The sequence below is a fragment of the Setaria viridis genome, chromosome 5, assembly GCF_005286985.2.
Source record: "Setaria viridis chromosome 5, Setaria_viridis_v4.0, whole genome shotgun sequence".
NCBI lineage: Eukaryota > Viridiplantae > Streptophyta > Magnoliopsida > Poales > Poaceae > Setaria > Setaria viridis.
In genome coordinates this window covers 1,930,069-1,951,862 of record NC_048267.2, presented here as the reverse complement: position 1 = coordinate 1,951,862, position 21,794 = coordinate 1,930,069, and the positions used below count along the sequence as shown (strand labels likewise).

At 44.7% G+C, this 21,794-nt stretch overlaps 4 protein-coding genes across 4 annotated transcripts; 3 read left to right on the top strand and 1 right to left on the bottom strand.

Annotated features, from left to right (window-relative positions):
• Positions 1-1,298: 1,298 nt before the first annotated feature.
• Positions 1,299-4,347, top strand: LOC117855846 (WAT1-related protein At1g09380). Its single transcript, XM_034738243.2, has 5 exons — positions 1,299-1,820; positions 2,236-2,298; positions 2,847-3,390; positions 3,472-3,623; positions 3,714-4,347. The coding sequence occupies exons 1-5, from the start codon at positions 1,645-1,647 to the stop codon at positions 3,955-3,957; spliced, it is 1,179 nt and encodes a 392-aa protein (XP_034594134.1). The 5' UTR covers positions 1,299-1,644; the 3' UTR covers positions 3,958-4,347.
• A 4,887-nt stretch (positions 4,348-9,234) lies between these two features.
• Positions 9,235-10,346, top strand: LOC117858289 (uncharacterized). Its single transcript, XM_034741331.2, has one exon. It carries the CDS (start codon positions 9,348-9,350, stop codon positions 10,221-10,223), a length of 876 nt encoding a protein of 291 aa, XP_034597222.1. The 5' UTR covers positions 9,235-9,347; the 3' UTR covers positions 10,224-10,346.
• Positions 10,347-13,594: 3,248 nt separating this feature from the next.
• LOC117855032 (putative pentatricopeptide repeat-containing protein At1g56570) lies at positions 13,595-16,009 on the top strand. Its single transcript, XM_034737307.2, has 2 exons — positions 13,595-14,113; positions 14,625-16,009. The coding sequence occupies exons 1-2, from the start codon at positions 13,613-13,615 to the stop codon at positions 15,810-15,812; spliced, it is 1,689 nt and encodes a 562-aa protein (XP_034593198.1). The 5' UTR covers positions 13,595-13,612; the 3' UTR covers positions 15,813-16,009.
• A 1,748-nt stretch (positions 16,010-17,757) lies between these two features.
• LOC117855033 (probable glycerol-3-phosphate acyltransferase 3) lies at positions 17,758-21,404 on the bottom strand. Its single transcript, XM_034737308.2, has 2 exons — positions 20,575-21,404; positions 17,758-18,955 (listed from the first exon to the last, which is right to left on the bottom strand). The coding sequence occupies exons 1-2, from the start codon at positions 21,289-21,291 to the stop codon at positions 18,056-18,058; spliced, it is 1,617 nt and encodes a 538-aa protein (XP_034593199.1). The 5' UTR covers positions 21,292-21,404; the 3' UTR covers positions 17,758-18,055.
• Positions 21,405-21,794: the final 390 nt, after the last annotated feature.

The following is a 21,794-nucleotide window of genomic DNA, read 5'->3' as shown; positions in this document are numbered from 1 at the left end:
GAAGATAGCCGAACTTATGTCGTAGTAATTACTACACGACACAATTTTTAGTACTAGAACTTCACCATGATTTTTGCTGATTTGAGGCCGGATGTGTCAACCTGGCAACCGAAGATCCCGTAGCGTTCAAGAAAACGAACCTGGCGCACTAGCTACTTCAGTTAGGCGAAATGGGTCAAAAAGCTGTCCGACGAAGATCCAACTCAAATTTGTTTGGACACAGAAACTATCTGTATACGCCACCCCGCCGCATTATTGAAAGAAAAAAAAAACGTATACGTTAGCGGAATATAGCAGGCACAAAAGAGAATCCAGGATGCCTCTTTGGTTTCTACTTTCCCTCTGGAGTTCTGGTTGAAAGGGAGATCACAACGGCATGTTCAACCTAGCTAGCTGTCCTGATCTATTCCTGAAGAGAGCAATGCAGTTGGATCACCGATCACCCCGGCCATTCCAAATCGAGAGCTCAGGATCGACGGCGGTAGATGCATGGGGTGAAGTAGTAATGGTGGACTGGTGCCAGAAAGTGCGTTCTATCATCCCTCTCGTTCAGGATCACGCGGCTTCAGAGCTGGGAAGAATCTTATGTCACACGCGCATGGTGGTAACACGGGAAGAACAAACCCGTGGCCAGCTTCTTGGCTTTTCGAACGGTTTCGGTTACCGCAAGCTCATCATGCTGATCGTGGATGTATGTGGCAAAGGGGCTTTGCCCTGACACAGCACACACACGCGCGTTTGTTTGGATGGGCGAAGAGTCGGAGCGCCGAGCAAGGAACCACCTGGAGAATGAGAAATAAACCAAGTTCGCAACCTGAAGATGTGTTCGGCATTCATGAATCTCTCCCATCTCTCTTGCGTGAACCATGTAGTTCGAATGATTTGTAGTATTTATTGAAGATTTGGCGCATGTTCACGAACAAATCAAAGACATTCATTCTATTTCCAACCGTGATCCCGCGGCTGCCAAGCCCTGATGGCCACGCCCGCGACACGAAGCCGCCGGATGGCCAGCGCCAGGCGTGGCATGCGCACGCGGCGGCGGCGTCGCGCGCCGCTGGTCGCCACAGCTTGCACGGGTGGACGGGATCGGGCGCACACGTTTGCTTGTGACAATTAAGCACGCGGCCAGCTGCCTGCGTGCCTATCGACCAGACCACTAGCACGCAGGTAGCTAGCTGACGGGCCTTTCCTTCGGCTTGCGGGCTCGTCCCTTTTTCGGTTACCACCTCAGCAGGTTTCACTGCGGCAAGTCATCGCCACCACCACCACCACCTCCCTCTCCAACGTTTTGGCCGCCCTCTCTCCGATGCCTCTGGCCAGTGGCCACCACACCGGCCTCTCCCTATATATGCGCACACATTCTCTCCCTTCCCCTTCACTCCCGCACCTATCTCTCTCGTGCAAGTAGCTAGCACACTGAGTAGCTAGCTGGCCGGCCTCTCCCTGCTAGCTAGCTCGTCAGTGATCAATACCACCACCGCCCCTGAATTCCCTCCTCTCAAGAACAGCTAGCGTTAATTGGTGTGTAGCATCGGTAGTTCATCAGTAAGCTAGCTAGCAGGAATCTTGCTGGAGAGGGAGAGGGAGGGACCAGGAGTGAGAGCGAGCTCGGTGATCGATCGATCTCGCCGGCGGCCGGCCATGGGGAACGACTGCGTGCCCCCCGTCGCGATGGTGCTGGTGCAGCTGGGCTTCGCCGGTATGAATGTGGTGTCCAAGCTAGCGCTGGACGCCGGCATGAGCCCCTACGTGCTCATCGCCTACCGCAACCTCATCGCCGCCGCCTTCATCGCCCCCATCGCCTACCTGCTCGAGAGGTATGTAAAACCTACCTTCTCTGCATCCCGGGTCGATCGATCGTTTTAATTTGAGTCGTAGATGCATGCACGCCGTATCTGTTAGTTTGCTTTCCATGTTCAATCGATGAGGAGATCTCTTCTTTAAGTATTGGGTGCTTTCGGTTCAGTGGGCGTTTCAGTGCTTTCTCTCAGATCAAGCCGTTCTTTCCTTTTAAGAAAAAGGACTTGCTTGCTCGGTCCATCGATCAGCTGTCTTGTTTGTTACTCCAGAAACAGTTACTGATCTGAGCAGCATTTATTGGAAAGCAACATATTCAGTGGTTTCTCGATCTACAATATGCCAGGAATAGATTGCTTGTTTCTCTTTCTGCACCGTGCATGAGAGCCTCTTCTTGCAGCTCACCATTAACTGTTCTTTTGCGTCTGCGTGCAGTAGGAGCGGGGCGAAAATCACCAAGAAAGTGCTCCTCCAGATCTTCATCTCCTCCATCTTCGGGTACGTCCGTCCGAGCTGTCTCTCTCTCTCTCTCTCTCTCTCTCTCTCTCTCTCTCATCCGACATCTGTGCTGGCCCTTGCGCTCCCACATCTGTGCGGTGCAGGAGCGTCGCCCTCCTTCCGAGGAAAAGGGACATGCCCGCTGGCTCTGCCGTTGCCGCGCCCAGCCACACAACCGAATGATCGTCGTCGGATTAGCCGAAACCCGGGGGAAACTATAGGCATGGTGATCGAAAAGAAAGCAGGTGAACAAAGCGCTTTTCAGATGAAACGGGTGTCCCCAGATTTCTGGGGATGTTCCTGATGTGACGTGACACTGACTGACACTTGATCGATGAACCACGTCCACATAACTGACACACAGGTCGTAGTAGATGTATCTTAGCAGTGCGTAACCCTTTCGAAAGATGGTCAGACCCGGTCGAGACAGCCAGGGTTCAGAGCATGACACTTGCAGGTTCAGTCTGCAGATTAAACCCAGACACAGAATTTCATCTTGTCGGGGCCAATTGTCCGGTTACTCACTGACATGCATCAACAATTCGCAGGGCGACGCTGAACCAGGTGCTCTACTTCGTGGGGCTCAAGTCCACCACCCCGACGGTGGCGTGCGCGCTGAGCAACACGCTGCCGGCGCTCACCTTCGTCATGGCGGCGGCGCTCAAGATGGAGACGGTGCGGCCGGGCACGCCGGCGGGGCAGGCCAAGCTGGTCGGCACGGCGGTCTGCGTGGGGGGCTCCATGATCATACCCTTCTACAAGGGCCCCGTGCTCAGGCTGTGGGAGTCCCCGATCCACTGGCGCTTCGCCGAGCACACGTCGGAGGCGTCCGCGCCCGCCGCGGCGGCGGCGGGCGGGCACTCCGGGGCCATCCTCGGCGACGTCCTCATCATCGCCAGCTGCGCCGCCTGGGCCGTCTGGTTCGTCATGCAGACCAGGATGGCGGAGGACTTCTCGGCGCCCTACACCAGCACGGCCATCATGTGCCTCATGGCGGGAGCACAGTGCGCGGGCGTCAGCGCCGCCATGGACCGGAGCCTCGACGTGTGGAAGCTCGGGTTCGACATCAGGCTCTACTCCGTGCTCTACATCGTAAGATCTCAGACCTCTGATCGATCCTGAGTTCTTACAAGTTACATCCACTGATGCGCGAATCGACGCAAATAAATGCAGGGGGTCGTGGGGTCCGGGATCGGGTTCGCGATCATGTCGTGGTGCATCCAGGTGCGCGGGCCGCTGTACGTGTCCATGTTCAGCCCACTGCTGATGGTCGTCGTCGCCATCGTCGGCTGGGCCATCCTCGGCGAGAAGATACGCGTCGGGAGGTGACGACGATCCTCCATTTTTATCCCTCTCTGCTCTGCTGCAGCATTTGATTTCCATTATTCATGCTGACAAACCGTCGTCGCTCGCAGTGCTATCGGGTCGGTGCTCATCGTTGCCGGGCTGTACATGGTGCTCTGGGGCAAGGGGAGGGAGATGGACAAGCCGGGCGGCCTCGACAACGACAAGGGCGACGAGGAGGCCGGCATGGGGCTGGGCTTGAAGGGGAAGCCTGCCGTCGCAAGCAATCGCGTCGACGCCGTCACCCCCCTGCCGCCGGTGTTCTCTGCAACTAGCCCCAACAAGGACACGGGGCCCCGAAACGGCAGCAACTGATCGGGGCCACGGGTGATGGCGACGCTCAAGCTTACGTACGTCGTCGTACATGTACTCGGCCAACGACGTGTCAGAGATCTTGGAGGGGTGGGTGGCAAATAAGGCAATATAGTTTAGTGGAAGAAATGGGAGACGCCGGCGGCGATGATCGGAGGGCATACATGCATGTAATACGGGTTGCAGTTTCAGCAGCCTGATGCCCTGATCAGACTGTCAGAAAAAGGAAATAGGTGTGTGGTGTGTGGCTGTACCTGTGCGAGGAGTGCTCTAGCAGGGTCTCGTGGTGCTATTGGATTACTGTGCTTGCGCTGCTTGGGTGATCTGATTTTGTTTCTCTCCGTTCATTTTCTTTTCTTGTTCCATCCTGAGTTAAGTTTTTTTCCCCTCTCATTTTGCATGCCACTCGATTGATGGAAGGGAAACTATTTCGCAAGGGAACTTCGTATTTTTTAGAAATAAATTTGCCCGTAGGATTTACCTCAATTTTTTACTGATTTCTGAAATTTTGCAAGAAACCCTCCTAGTGCAAGCGCACGATTCTGAAGAAACAAATCATCCCGAAAACGTATCATCACTTCTTCAGCAATTCAACAGCTTCAGCGTTGTAGACAGTAGAACAAGGAGCCTAGTTTTCCATGGGCCCATGAAGCACAGTTAAAAGGAGGTGGCCTGCCTTGGTTGACATGGGTTTGGCCCATGTTAGGTAGAGGACCACCGTTTTGAGACAGCCCACGGCGTTGGCCATGCCGCAAATACATCACTGACACGGCGTCCTAACTTGTCTCTATTGTAATTTTCCTACGTCGCCTTTTTCCGTTTGAGGCTTGAATTGTTGTATGGTAATTCTCTAATTTCGACTAAGTAAAAGTATATCTACAACATCATATTAATTTTATTAAATTTGCCATAAAAATGTATCTTGATTGTGTATTTGTTTGGTATTATAGGTGTCAATATTCTAGATTTTTTGTTGAAATTATGTAAGTTTGACGATAAATAAAAACGACCTACATTTCCATACTCATCTTCGTGTCATGGTATGATCGATGACCGGTGAATGAATGACCCATCTACATGCATAAGGCTTTACAATTCGAGATGAAAAGTGATAGATCGCTGAACATACATGACCGCGCATACGAGGGAGATGTAGGCTACTATGTGGGAGCGGAATTGATGCATTGGTGGCTAAAAAGGTTGAAAGTTAGTCGCAAAACCAAATAGGATAGGTTTTGACCCTTTAGTCCTTCTCACAATTTGAAAGATTTGGCTTGAAAGGAATAATATGGTCTTCAAAGCAAACAGCATCCTTAATCTTGGGTCTCATTAAAGATATTATCGATAAAGCAAGGAATTTGTTCACAGCACAAATGATCCGTCGTCGTTCATAATTTTCATTTTGTTTCTTTGTTTGTGATTGTGTAATGGTCCGTATGCTTTCTCATCAAACAAATTTTCTACTTCTTCCGTCACAAATTGTAGGTCGTTTTGATTTTTCCAGGTGTATAGTTTTTGCTATATACCTAGATATAATATACGTTTAAATACATAATAATATTCATGAATCTAGAAAAGCTAAAATGATCTACAATTTAAAATGGATGTAGTAAAAAACTAAGATACTAAGCTCCCCTTCAGTTCCGACGAACACAGCATAATCAATTCATTAAACTTCACATAACAGTAAAACCATGTGCCCAAATCGACCACCATTCACCACCTACTATTAAATCTAGCTACAATTGAAATCAAGTCGTCTATACTTACAAGCTTTAACTTATTTTTGTTTATCCGTCCCTAGCTAATCAAGTAGGTCCTGTTAACTTAGCATCTTGGAAAGATCTACCTTTAGTTTGTCGTCGATCGACCTTATCATTATATGTTTGATTAGTGAACTAACCGTGTCGATCAGGATTCGAATACCGTTACGGATCGTCGACAAGCTACGAGCAGAGAGGGTAGGCAAGATCTTCTACGTGTTAAAAAAGGCTGGGTCCTACCGGATCAGACGCACATCTGCTCCAAAGCGTGGGTAATTGCATGTCTACAATTCAAGTTCAGTTCTTCCATCTTAACCTAAGAAATTTAGGCTCTTTTCCTCTCAACCAAATCTAATCAACCTACTAGTATAGCTGCTGGCAAGAGGCACAACGATTTGTCAAAGGAGTAGTGGGGCCGGCTGGCTTTCATTTTCATATGTTCAAATTTTGGCTACTCTCAAAAAGAAAAGAAAAGAAAAGAAAAGAAGTAACAAAATTGCCTTTCAAAATTCAAACCTTGTCTTGTTGAAATAAAGAGCTTATACAACGAAAACGTACATCGTACGTAAAGCTCAACAAATTCGATAATATATGCTTACTGTCATGTCTCGTGTTTTCTTTTCTTTTCTTTTCTTTTTTTTTAACTTGTCATATCTCGCGTGGCCGCGTTACAGTGGGCTTCCAGAAGCACGGATATAATGCAACCTTTTTCTAGAACTGGAAGTGTGACACTGACCTAGTAGTAGCATACTTTGTGGACCCATGATAGCAATATTTTACTGAAGAAATTACTAGGAGTAAATGTTGTGCTCAAAGACTGAATTTCCTAAATTCATTGTCAGAAAAAAACCGTACAAATTCCTTTTAAATTGCGACTCCAAGAGTTCAGAATATAAATGTTTCTTCGGTGTCGCAATTTCTGATCATGCACTGTACCAGCCGTGAAGAATTATCGCCCCCCATTTTTGTAGTGGAGTGTGACAGAATGGTTGATGTGACAGTTCCACATCTTCTGATAGTACTTTTTTTCCCCTCTGAAGTCCTCTTCATTCTTTTTTTCTGACCTTGCTATTGGTTGAACAATAGACTAGCTCGCGAGAACTTAAACAAGATGCATGAACCAGTGCGGCACTATTAAAAAAGCACTTAACTTTTGGGTTAAAGCCGGTCAGGTTTGAGACCTGCGTTAATCATGTTTATGTTTGGGATGTTCAAAAGAAAAATTTAGACCAAGTGAAGCACGTTTCGTTTCTACTTTCTAGTGCCTAAGCTAGATAGAAAGGGACACTAGATAGGGACAAGGTACAGTAGATATACTCCCTCCGTTCTAAATTGTAGATTGTTTTAGCTTTTCTAGATTTATAGATATTATTATGTATATAGATCCGTTCCAAATTATAAGTCATTTTAGCTTTTATAGGTTCATTGATATTATTATGCGGGAGTATTACGTAGCCGAAGATAAACCGTACGGCGGCATGGCACAGGTCAATTTAATCATTCATGTGGTTGAATGTGATTTTATATTGCTCCTGGCTTCTCAAACTTTTTCTCTAGAATTGTTTATTTTAATTAGCGTCAACTCAAATGATAGGTCTTGTTTGCATCGAATTAAAGATGGTTGCATTGGCACTGCAGACAATGCCTACTCAGCTCCAGCGTTGCTAAAAGGAGAGACACAGAGCAGGCAGATACCTGCCCCCACAATGGAGGCGGCAGCATCATGGCGCAATGCAATTGTGCATTGTGATGGTTAGGTGCCAATTTTTGTCTCTAGTACCGCTGGACTGCTGATGCCCCCACCCCCAACTCACTAGTACTAAAAAGGCACCTCATGTTATTTGAACCTTTCTCATGTCCCTCTTGATCCTCTTCTTAATTTTTCATGCTATTTGAACCTTTCTCCTCCCCCCTCACCCCCCCCCCCCCCCAAAAAAAAATGTGCATTACCTGTCCATACCAACTCGGTACTATTGGTATTCACAGGCAAGTTGTTGCATGACACCTTATTCCTCTCTTGGAGTTAAAAGCTCTAATTTGGGAAATGAGGATTCCCTAAATACAGCTAGAAGTTGCTTAAAACTCGTCGATGTCTTGTTCTGGTTTTAGTTGAAAATCCCTTATTGCAGCTGGAATGTTGCCTGTATTTAAGTAGTGCTTTAGTTATATCATTACATGTTTGTTTCCAATGTAATGTTTGTTCACTTGACGGGTTGGAAGCAATACTTCTACTTTTCTTTTTCTCGAATGTGTAGGAAAGATAAGCGTCTTTGTATTAAAAGAATGATAAACATATATATATATATATGTATATATATATTGTACATCACATAGTGTTTTGCGCGCACTCATACCGAATACACCAAAAGGTGATTATATTCTTACTAAACAATCTATGCAACATGAGTCCTAGTGTACACAATATTTCCCAACTCATTTGAATGTGGATGGATATGGTGCTAACTTTGAATATGCTTGGTGATGAAGGGAGGCGGAGCTTACGAATGTTACTAAATGCTTTTGTCCTTCACCAAACATGCCCTAAACTTGAATCCATACAAAAATATCAAGCACTTCATTCATAACACGTATTTCTAGATTATATCCTAAAGCACACCTCATGCCCAAACTCGCGTCTGGATAGCAGGGAATATGTAGAGTATCATACCCGAAAAGAACAAAGTACTTTACTTTTGATGCATCACTTATGTGAAATAGATGCAAGAGCACACGCACGATCGATCTTTAATTGGCATATATTCATGAGTTTAACAACAATTTGTCCCTCCTCTTTAGACCAACTTTACTTTTTTACTTGCTCCGTGACGAATAAGCGACGTTTTGGATCATGTGCGGTAATATCATTTTAACATTTTGTTGCAAATTACTTTTCATGCACTGAGCTTGAATAATTGAAAATACTACCACTAGATTTGCTGTGATGAGTAGTTTCATTTTAATATAATCTGGTGTTTGCTATAGATATTTTTCTTTAAATTAAAGTACTTGTCAAAATTGTTTCGAAACCATTTGATGATGTTTAGAATGCTACTTAGTATTTGTCACCAGAGTCCGGGTACCTTGTTGTGAGTTGATCCATAACCGTTAGGACCTAGGAGTAGAATCGATTCCACGGCACTAATTGACTAACCCAGCCAGACCCCTGTTCCTCATCACCCCGACGACCAAACCGCACCGATGCGTACAGAAAAGAAAAAGCCAGCTGCGATCGAGCGAGAAAGAACAAAGCCAAGTTGCATCCCTCGCGTAGCCGGAGAAAGGTCGTCGTCGCATCAGGTCAACGTTCAAACCTTCGCCACGCTGCCGAGGCGATTAACCCGATTAAACAACTCGTCTCACCGGCGACTGCAATCCAACACCACGCGCACCTCCTCCTCCTGTGCGCGGCCGCGCTAAACTATCGCCATTGCGGCCACATGCCAGTTATTCCCCGTTTGACCACCCCACCACCACGCGCCTCCCCGCACCCCCACTATATAACCCACGCGCGCCCACCCTGCCCCCTCTCCCCATCGACAACCTCGCCGCACGTTCACACACACAGCTCCCATCAAGCTCACTCACTCCACTCTCCAGCTTCCGAGCTCCCTCCAGCGCGGTCGCTCCGAGATGGAAGCGCTGTGGTCGATGTCTCCTTGCGGCGGCTTGCCGTCGTCAGCGGCGGAGCTTCGGCGGGGGCCGTGGACGGCGGAGGAGGACGCGCTGCTGGCGGGCTACGTGGCGGCGCACGGGGAGGGCCGGTGGAACGAGCTGGCGCTCGAGGCGGGGCTGCGGCGGACGGGCAAGAGCTGCCGCCTCCGGTGGCTCAACTACCTCCGCCCCGGCGTGCGCCGCGGCGGGTTCACCCCGCGGGAGCAGCTGCTCATCCTCGACCTCCACTCCCGCTGGGGCAACCGCTGGTCCAAGATCGCCGCGAACCTCCCGGGGCGCACGGATAACGAGGTCAAGAACTACTGGCGGACCCGGGTGCAGAAGCACGCCAAGCAGCTGGGGTGCGACGTCGGCAGCGCCCGCTTCCACGACGCCATGAGGAACCTCTGGATGCCGCGGCTACTCGAGAGGATCCACGCCGACGAGTTGGCCGCCTCTGCCGATGTTCCTCACTGCTACTACTCCGCGCCTTCCTCCTCTCAGCCGGCGTGCCAAAACGCCGTTGCACCCATCAGCAGCAGCTGCGCGCGCGCGCCGTCACCGGACGCCACGTCGTGTGTGACCGGCGGATCATCGTCGTCATGGGAGGCGGCGCAGTTCCAGGCGAGCAGTCCTACCATGGCGGCTTGGTCCACCCCCGAGCAATGCCAAAACGGCTGCTCGAGCGCCACGACCGGTGACAACAGCATGTTCGACGAGAGCTGGTCGGAGCTTCTTGCTCGCGCCAACCACGACGACGCGGATTCCGCCGGCCTGCTGCCGGACTTTGGATTGGGAGAAACTGGAGACAACTGGTGGAGTTTGGACGATATCTTGCAGCAACCGCTATACTGATCGATAGACTGATGTACTATACGTACGCATGCTCTGCTACTAATGACCGAACTGTTTTGTAGTGTTATCTGATTGACCAATTGATTATCAGCAGAGTTAACAAATAAAAATCATTTAATTCAATGATTTGGTATGAGCAGTTTTTTCTTATTTCAGTGAATCTCCTAGAAACACCGCAAAAAATGACCTATTCGCGAGTTCGCTTAATTGCATCCCATGAGATCGATTGTGAGACACCTTTTAGCTATTAGAAAGAAACCTAGATGATTTCTTAACCAAAAAAGATGGAGACATAGCCAGACATTAGTATCTTTGCAATTTGGATGTGTAGTTTTAAAACTGATGATCTTCTAGTCTAGAGATGGCTCATGTGTTGCACGTGCGGTCTGCGGTATCATGTTTTCAGGTTCATACCTTTTAAAATGTTGATGCAAGTCTCTTAATGAAATACTTGCAATGCACGTTCTATATTTTTTTTTTGCCACAACACATTTGTTTTGATGGCGAGAGGAAAATGAATGAAAAGCTCAAAACAAAGTTAGGTTGATGGGCAACGAGAGATTTACAAAAATATGTATTTGGGTTGGCAAAGCAAAACTCACCTTCTTAGTAAAATTTAAAATAATCACCAGGGACTAAAACTGCGAAATTGTTTAATTTCCCACTTTTCCAAAAAAATAATGAATCAAATTTTGAATTGGAGTAAAAGTGTTTGGAACTAGGATTGGGATTCCCCTTTAGTGCTCGTACATGGTTTTGAATTTGGTTTCAACGATCCGCCATATTCAATTGGAGGTGAAACAGAGCACACACCATCTTGTGTCACCTTTGTAATTTTTTCATTTCTCAGGAACCTGATGTAAATATGAGACATTCTTTCCACTACATAACAAATTCATCGCTATTCCCTATTTCCTGTGTCATAAAACCATTATTGTTCTGAAAAGCCAAAAGGAGAAATGGACAATGAGGGAACGCGAATAGTAGGACATTAGCAGCATTGCAGGAAAGAGGCATCCTAGTAATTTTCTACTGGATGAATGGAATTTACTAGCTGCTATGTAAATGATTTACTAAAGGATCCCGGTGGACTATTTCTTAGCTGATGAAGAAGATCTACTGCCAGTAGCAAAATTTGTCACTCCCTTATTCCATCAATGATTTCATATATACTTCCTCCGTCCTAAATTACTATTCGTTTTGGTTTTTTAGATACTTAGCTTTTATATGGACCTAGATATATGTGTGTCTAGATATGTAGCAAAAGCTATGCATTTAGAAAAGCCAAAATAAATGTTAATTTGGGACGGAGGAAGTATATACAATGAACATTCATATATTTTAGTGTTATGTGCAGAGAATACCATGTGCGCCGAACTCGTGCCCCATTTTGTGAATTTTTGTCAGCGCCTACTTGGACCTCTTCGAAGCAGTACTAATTGAAGGATTAATATAACTTTCTCAAGAAAAAGAAGGATTAATATAACTTTATCAGCTGCCTCCAGCGAGGCGGGTGACCTGGCAGGGGCCAGCAGGACAGCCGTCCAGCTGCGTGCGCGTGGCAGCTCAGCCGAGGGGTCAAACGTGGTCGCCAGTCTCCGGTCACCTGGTCAAACGACGCTGGTCAGCCAGCCTTCAACGCGAAGACCAAGCTGACGTGCGCAGCGCAGCCGCGGTGGCCCCACGTGCTCGATGCCCGGCCGTTTCATCTCCTCCTTCCCTTACTCTAATCGCTTGTTAATCCTTTCTGCTTTAGCTGTAGGCCTGGACCACCAAAAGCTAATTAAACGCGCATTAGGGAGCAAAGGTAAGTAAGATCATCTTGGCCGTCCGAGCCTCCGATCCAGCGGCTGAGATGGGCTACTTGACCGAGCACAAGAGCTCGGCGTTGCTGCTAATGCGCGCGAGCGTCATCCGTGGCTCGACCGAGCAAAACGCGATCCGCGCGCACTCATTTTCTGAAAAGTCAACAGAGTAAGATACGGCATGTGCTGCAGCTGCTAGTATAATGCATTCCAGTCCTAGGTAACAAGGAGCAAATCCTACTCGATTAGGACTTAATAGAGGTGTGTTTAGAACTTCTATTTCTACTAGGACTCGAGCATTGAATCCTACAGGATCTTGTAAATCAAGCTAAAGTTAAATATCAAAGTCTCATCCAAGACTTGTGAGAGGCAGTTACGAGGATTCAAGATAGGTAGGCTAGACAGTTATATAGTACTAGATTTTTGTATAAGGCAAGAATCGAAGGGTCCTAAAGAATCAAGTAGGGTTGTAAGGGAGTAACAATCACTTGTGCTCTTTTGGAAGTTGTGCTTAAAGAATTAGTGGTCGGCTTTGCTAAAATCCTATTCTCCTGTCACGGTTGATTCAACGCATCATTTAGGGTTTTCTACAAGATTTATCTACGTTGTTCATGATACGGTGCAAACTCGTGTCGTACTCGCAATATCGTTTCAAGATCCGGAAGCTGCTGCTTATGATGAGGGGTATCATATTCTAACAGGAAGAGCCTTCTCAAGGAATCAGCACGTGGAGAAATTGAACGATGAACCGAGCTTGTTAGTAAATGGCTACCGTTACACTAGCAAGTCTTGTTGCACTTGCACTATCCAATGTCAATTGCGGTACCAATCCAAACAAATGAGAACGGGACCATTGCACGCAAATCAAAAAGGGTATTGTTCGAGAAGGTTAGGAAGGAAGCCACAATAGCAAAGAAAAAGAAAAGAGAGATCCAAAGGAAAAGATGGACTTTCAGATATATGTTTAGAAAATGTAAATCATTTTATTCTGTTCTAAAATCAAATATTTGTAACTTTGATCAAGTTTGTAGAAAGATATATTAACACCTGCAGTACCATCAATATTATAATATTAAGACCACGTTTGTTTCCTACCACAGATTATATAACAGCCTAGCGGAAAACAATTAGGTCCCAACTTATGACCGGATTATAACAATTCATACTCTAGATCATTATAGTCCAATAAACCTCCCTCCTCTAGTGATTATAATTTGGATTACATTCTTTGGGGTGGTAAACAAACATGACCCAAGGTAGTTAAATTGTTAAAACCTTAGAAAAATGGCTCTTATTATAATCTGTCTGTCTCGATGGGTGCATCATGTTATACAACTTTTGACATGTGTATATAAATTCATTTTAATTTTCGTAATTGTGCATTTCAACAAGTTCACTTATGCATCATGTTAAAATATTGGAATATAATACATTTTTGTACAAATTACGAAAAAAAAGAATTTATTGAAACAATAAAACGACCAAAAGGCCTGGCCCAGCAGATTCCCTGACCTCTCTCTCTTTTGTAACCCAGTGACCCATAAAAGGAAGGAAGCCCATGCCCGAAGCGAGACGCACAAGCCCATGTCATTGAAACACGCAACCACGCTCATCACATCCCTGTGCGCGCGCGGCGCGGTCCGCCACGCCCGCGACGTGTTCGACGAAATGCCCGACCGGGACGTCGTGGCGTGGACGGCCATGCTCTCCGGCTACGCCTCCAGCGGCTGCCACCGTGAGGCGCTAGACGTATTCCGGCGCATGCTCGCGGCCGGCGTCGTCCCCAACGAGTTCACGCTGTCCAGCGTCCTGACCGCGTGCCGTGGCGGCGACGCCGGCGGCGGCGGCGGCGCAGCGTCGATCCATGCCGTCGCTGTGATGCGGGGAGTGGATCACATGCCGTACGTAGTGAACGCGCTCATCGACGCGTACGCGTCCCGCGGCGACGGCCTCGTGGACGCGAGGAGTCTGTTCGATACCCTGGGGGCAGGGCGCACGGCCGCGTCGTGGACGTCCATGATTGCCGGTTATGCCCGGTGGGGCATGGAGAATACGGGGCTACAATTGTTCCAAAAGATGATTCAGGTTGATAAATTATCTCTTCATCTTGTAATGTACAAATTTGACATCTCTGGTGCTCTACTTTGCATGGATTTTATGTCACAGGAAATATCTCACATTTTTATTCTTTTTGTGTCATGCATATAGTCCTCAAACGAATTTTATAGCCTTTGCTGTTTTATTTTATGATTAAGGAGATATAAGAGGCACCTATAAACTTTGTAAACTTTAGCTAAAGGCAGAGTCCTTGTGATGTGAACTGTATGCAAGTTCTTCATTAGGTTGAAGCTTAATATTAGATTGATTTTTCTGCACTGCTAAATGTTTTTAGTACAAGTAGTGAAGATGATTATTAAATTACCAATTAAATTAACTCGCTTCTCTATAGTGAGCCTTATGTAGATCGCAAATGTATTCGGAAATATCACTTGTCATGCTTGCTTGTATAATCCTTGCTGTGGCTTGCATGTTTAATTTACTACTCCTGTAAAACATATCTGTTTTCATGATCCATTAGCTGCTGTTTCCAGTGCAGGATGATATTGAGTTGAGTCCATTCACCTGCTCTATTGCAATCCATGCATGTGCTTCACTCGGCGACTTATATACTGGACAGCAAATTCATGTAGTCTCCATAAGGAAAGCTCTTGGAGCCAACCTCGCTGTTGCAAATTCTCTGATCGACATGTACTGCACATGTGAAAGCATAGTGGATGCAAGGAGGCTTTTTGATGAAATGCCTGAAAGAAACTTGGTCACCTGGAATACCATTATTGCTGGATCTAGCCGAAATGATCCTCGAATGGCCATGCAGCTGCTTGTTGACATGGATATCGAGCCAAATTGCTTGACTCTAACTAGCATCACATCAGCATGTGCTGGTCTTGCAGCTCTAAGATGTGGCCAGCAGGTCCATGGGGCTGTACTTCGGAGAAACTATGGCGATGACCTAAAAGTTTCCAATGCCCTCGTAGACATGTACTCCAAGTGTGGAAGCATTTTTAATGCTAAGAAGGTATTCAACATGATGGCTTGCAAGGATATATTATCGTGGACATCAATGATTGGTGGATATGGGATGAATGGGTATGCGAATGAGGCCATCGATCTGTTCAATTCCATGGTCCATGCTGGGGTTCGTCCAGACCATGTGGTGTTCGTGGGCCTGATCAGTGCTTGCAGCCATGCTGGTTTAGTAGATGAAGGATGGAACCTTTTCATGTCAATGCTATTTGAGTATAGTATCCAGCCTAACATGGAAATTTATGGTTGTGTCACCAATCTTCTTGCTCGTGCAGGGAGGCTGAGAGAAGCCTTTAACCTCATTGATACAATGCCACTCACTCCTGATGAATCTGTCTGGGGAGCTTTGCTTGGTGCTTGCAAGATGCACAAGAATGTAGAGCTGGGCAGACTAGCTGCAAGGAAAATAATTGAGATTAATCCTGATGCTGCGAAGACTTACATCCTGCTTGCAAACATATATGCTGCAGATAGTAAATGGGGTGATTATGCTGTGATGAGGAGGTGGTTGAGGGGCACAGGAAGCAGCAAGGAGGTCGGAATGAGTTGGATAGAGGTAACAGATAAGATGTATAGCTTTAGCACAGCTGACAGTAACAGTCTCCAAGTTAGTTTGGCGGATGAGGTATTGCGGATCTTAGTTCAACACATGGATGAAGCGGGAAATGATTTTGACGAAAATCTTTCCAAGGTTGCATGATTGTTTTGTTCTTAAGTGGTTTCTGCATTCTTGGGTCAAATGTTACAGATTGATTCTGGAGGTTTGATCCTGATAAGACTTATCCAAGACTAAACAAATTTCTTATGCAATGTAAATAATTTTTTACAGTGGTAAGACCAACTCAAAGAAATAGTAGTTCAGCCATATTTATTTTCTTTTGTACACATTTTTTTTCACTTTCATGGTTATCTCACTTGCATTTCTTTATACTTACTGTTATACAATTTCAGTCTCAAATTCGATTGGTAGTTGTCATTCTTTTACTGGTGACAGACCATCATATGATTCCTAAGAATGAGAAAACATGGGTGTCAAACTGACTTCATTTTTCGCCAAACTCATTCAAATAGCTCTGATGTGGCATTGAATTGATGTCATATGTTTATTGACTGGACTTTGTAAATCCCTGGTGTGTTGCTTCTGTTTCCTGCCAGTTGAATTCTTAGCATATTTATTGTAAAAGTGTATTCTCTTGTGCTATGCACATTACAGTTACAGAAAGTGTATTTCTTGCTAGAAGCCATTAAGATGTCCTATGCTGTGGTAAGGGCGGCATCTGTGTCTCTAAATGTTTTAATGGTTGTATATACTCCAATCCTTAACAGATGTGCATCACTGGCCATCCTTTTATGGAAGGGACTAACTTGAGAGCCGAAGTTGACAGCAGAGCTTCTCGTGAAGCTTCAGTTATTTGTTGGTAGGCAGATTATCAGGCTATTATATATTTGAGAGGAATTGTAGCTAAAGGATTGTAGCCCCCTGATGAAAAAATGGCATTTGTGGTAATGAGTGGGCAGTAGATATGATAGTAAAAGGTTCGTATTCTCCTGAACAGTTGAGGTTTTATTCATATTTGGTGGGTGCCCTGACTAGAGCTTTAGAACCCTTCTTCTGAAGGAACCATAGGTAAATTTTCAAGAGCTGTGTATTTGTTCATGTATCCTGTGCTTTCAGCTACCCTATGCTTCTTACTTTCTTTGTTGGTCTGATATAGCTTTGTAGGCATTAACCACAACAATAACAACAAATCCTTTTAGTCCCAAGCAAGTTTGGGTAGCCTTTTTATGGGCGTTAAATGTTGGAATTATGCAGGCTGAAGAAACATATATGATAATTTTTAAGTAAATTTAATTATAGGTTCCCATTTTTTTTCTCGAATACACAAGAGAGCTACATATCTTTGTATTAAGAGAGAGTCTGAATTTTTTTTTACTGACAACCTTGATTATATCCATGCCCTTCTTGTCTTCTTGTCAATCTATTTTGAACCTAAAACTGAATTTTTGGACATGTAGCCGACAGGTTCTGGGTAAAAGAATTACTAAAACTGAGCAAGGAAGGGGACCTATAGGGATTGGTCTTCACTTTGTATCATGACTTGGGGCTGATAGCCTAGAAGGCAAGCTTTACGCACATGCTGTTATATTTCTATAATGTAATTATACTCAATGAGGCATTGTCAGCGTCAAGTAGTCAAAATGTGTATTTTTTTATGGTAAGAATGCCAAAAACATATTGAGCGCATCGTTTCAATACATCTCTTCCAGTTGAATTTTCTGGTTTTGTCTGATTCTTTCTAGTTTTTTTTTTGTGTGTATAATGACAGCATTATTATCAACTATGTGTGTGCCCCTCAAATATGAATAAACCTAACTTTCATGAAATGTGATGTCTTCTACTCATTGACCTAGAGAATGATGTTAGATGAAAAGAAGAAGTGGCTGCAATCTGGAATGTATTGGCACTCTGCTGCGTTGCATTATCAAATGATGAGTTATTCGGTAAGCATGACTGGTTTAGTTTGAAGTTCCATTATATGCATATGAAAGCAATGTTGTCCATGGTGCAATGTTCTTGTTGTTTGTCAAAATGCACTCGATCTGTATCTGAGTTAGGCACCGGACACGCATAGAAACAGCAGCACTGATGCAAGAATAGCGCACAACATAATATTAAGACTAGAATATGCTTCTTTTATACATATATAAGTTTATCTAACAGGGGCCGCTATATTGCTCCACATATGTAATATGAGATTAACTGACATTATGCACATGTACATAACTTAAACAACCTATAATTCTCAATACTATACATTACAAACAGACCTTCTGACAAGTGATAGGGTGCATATGTAACGTTCTTAAACAATCGCTCAAAACCCAGCTAGAAAGTTGTATTACCATCAAGTGCCTGTATTGTGCTATATTCTCTGACATATGTTACTGCTTTGTATCCGCAACCCCTTCATGTCCTGCTAGAATCATGTATTTGTCCTTGCGAGTTAGTTTAGTGGGTTCAAACCGAAGTACCCTACCAATCTCACTCTGCACCATGTTTGCCACCTCATAGCTCTCACATCTCCTGCCATTGATCACCCCATGTGTTGGCATCCTGTCCATGAACTCGACAACGTACGCCGGGTGCGGGTTCATGAAGTAGTAGAAGTGGTCCATGTACTTGGACCTGCCTGTAGACGTGCCGTAGAACATATTGGACCAGTTCACCAGTGCCACTGGGTAGACCTCATCGACGAGCTCGACGAAAAGTGGGCTGAATCGGAGCAGGTATGGCTCCCTGCACGTAGTGCCCTCAGGGCAAATCACCAAGTCCCCCTTCTGCAGCAAGTACTCCATCCTCCTTTGATCCTCATCTCGGTTTCGGGTCAGCCGGATGGTTTTGATTGGTGACAGGAGCTCGGTGACACGGCTGAGACTGTATGTCACTGCTGATACCTTCTTGTTCAGCATCACTGAGATGTAAACTGGGTCAAGGAGTGTGCGGTGGTTGCATACGTACAGATGACCCTGCGGATTGGGCTGGGCATATGCTCCATGGTTTGTGTTACCAGTGGCAGAGATTGGGGAGTTGATGACGCGGGTTGTAATTCCGGACGCACTCCCAATTGGGAGGGAGATAGAATATGGAAGGATCACAAAGATGAGTGTTCGGAGCACTGTGAGGGGAACAGCAAGCGGGAGCCACATGAACATGGTGAGGGTGGCTTGAGGAGTAGGCCTGAAAGCTAGCCTGCCATCATGGAAGATCAAGGGCCTTGGGTACTGGTCTCTTGGCAAGGTTGACCATTGTTTCTTTTGTTCTGGGGTTACCAAGTAAACCTCCTGCAAATGAGAAGTAACACTTGATTAGCACTCGTGCTCCCATCGCAATGGTATGCTGAGTTTTATGAATCTGTAATGGTTCGTGACTGAAGTAGAATGCAACATGGCTTCAAGGTCAAAGAACTTCCTATTAATAAAGTTAAATTTGGAGATAAAATTCTTAACTACTCCAAAGATTTGAACTTAATATCATCACTTAACTGTATCCAGTAGGAAAACTATTTTAAATTTTAAAGCATCCATGGTTACTTAATAATGTTTCTGCAAAAAGCAGCAGCCATTTCACACTTATAACATATTAATTAGTGAGTATTATAATTTAAATCATACCTCCTGAATTTGAACCCTTTTTTTATCCTTCTCTAGGAACCAGTTATTTCTAATACATAGTTATAATCAAATATTCTGTGGCATGAAGAATATATAGCTAATGATATATATCTATATATATATATATATATATATATATATATATATATATATTTTTCCTTCGGCGCAAAAGGTCATTTCAAAGTTAATTGCGCTAGTGGTTGTTGGGATCTAGTTACTGTTTGGTTAAACTGATTAATCAAACAAATACTATATATGTGTAGATCTTGTGTTCTTTTTGGTCCAGGTGATCTCAGAGCGAGAAAGAACTGCATTATGGCCATTACCTATATTGTCGTGATTAATTGTCCTTTAAATAAAGGCAAACTAATTGCAAAGCTAATGAACCTAAAGAGACATGAGTACACCACAGTATTGTCTAGTCATTTCAGTTCAGATATGGACATGCATGCATAGATGTCGCCCCTTCGCACTATCACAAAGGTATTGTATCTGATACCTTTTCTTCTCAAACACGCTTGTATCTGATACTAGATGCATGATCTGTGCATTTATACTAGTTAATAAGATCTTACCATTAGGAAAATACATGTGTTTCTGCCTTCAACAACCACCAGTGGTACAAAAATGCCTATCTAACTTGTGCAAGTAAGATGTCACGTATATGATGGGGGAAAGTGTAACTGCACTGAATTAAGAAAGCACTAAAATTATGCATGTCTTGTGGTCCTGTTTTACACCTGTTCAAAAGTGATACTTAAGAAAAATAGTACTACACTTACGGAATGTGGCTTTGAGCTCATAAAATATGAACTACGTTTGGTTCAGTTATATTATTCTAGTGCATGACTGATTGTCCTAGTGGTAAGGTTTCCAATTCCATGTATACATTCAAATGAAACTTGATTATAATGTGTACAATGTCGCATGGGTAATATGTTACATACGAGCATACATACTAAGAGTTAGCTAGAATATTTTTACTGATATCAAGCTATGCTTGACATAATGACCAATCTACATATCCTTTACCTATCCTCTTTCTTTTGTGGATGCATATAAAAATAACTAGATACATATGCACATGCAACGGTGATTAGTACCAGACAATTGAACACATTATCAGATGGAAAATAAGCAACAGTCACACTGAAGTTAGTTGGCTCAGAAAATTACAATAAAAACCATCAGATTGAACAATAAAAATAGGGACAAATAAAGAGAGGAGAATGACATGGATGCAGTATGGAAAACATAGACAAATAATCATGTCATGCACAGCATCTAACCTTGCAGCAAGTGAAGAGCTGGTGATGATTATGGTAAAAATAGCTTGAGCTGCTTCCAAAACCTACCATCTCTGTTCCTTCAAGCTTATCCAGGCTTAGTCTTCTCTCACCCTCCATTTCCAACAGACCAACATAACGCCCTCTTACAATCTTCACCTCCCTTCCCACCACCATCTCCAGGCCTATGTACTCCTTCAGGAAATCCTCCACCATAACCCTAGGGATCATCCTACTCAATCCTACCACCCTCTTGAACCCTCTCACCACCTCGAACCCTTCCCTCCCTATATCCTCTAGAAAATGCTTTGGCAATGTCGCCCGAACGACCCTTCTCACCTTCTCCTCTCTTAACCCCAAGAAGCATAACATGACCATGACCCTTGATTGTACTTCTTGTGTCAAGAAAGAGAGAAGAGGGTAGAGGCATAATAGGACTAGACCTCTAAGGAAACTACCTGCATCTATGGCAACAACGATGAAATAAGGGAGGAGACATTGAGACCTTAGTAGTCCTCCTTCAATATCTAGGATTAGAACTTGGTTTTGAAGCTGATCATCATCTTGGGAGGCTAGTGGGCACCCCTCGATGATCTCAGGATAGGTAGGTATCCCGCTCGTGTTTCGACGATGACGGTGCTGGCCTGGTGGATTCCCAAGTCTCCGACGAACAAAATGGTAGAAGGTGAAAACAGATTTGGAGAATGGTTTGGACGCCATATATGTGGGCACTTGGACGCCAAGGAGTGCTTTGTGCTATGGTAGTTCAATCTAGTTCGGTACAAGCCTTAGGTTGCAATGTGCAACTCTAATAGACTCTCCTAGTCTCCTGTATATATACGCAGCTAAAGTCTATAGCTAGGTGAAAAGGTCATATATAATTGTTACAAGAAAATGCAGTTGTGGTGCCAAAGTAGCTCACAAGTTTGACTTGTCCGACTAGTTTGACATGATACTCTTAGCTCTGTTTCTAGCACTCCGTAAAAAAATTAAACAGGGTTGCTTAAGCCTCACGGAGCAGTTAAGGACACTGATTTGTTAAGGATGGTAAACATAAACATTATCTGAGTTTACTAAATGCAATGCCTAGGATAAGAGAGAGTAACAAGCAGTTGACAATAATTTGTACTTGCCAACTAACAGAACTTCGACCTATTTTGAGGAAATTTTTTCTTATAACTCATTCAATTACTCATAGAGTCATAGTGTTAAACCAGTATTGA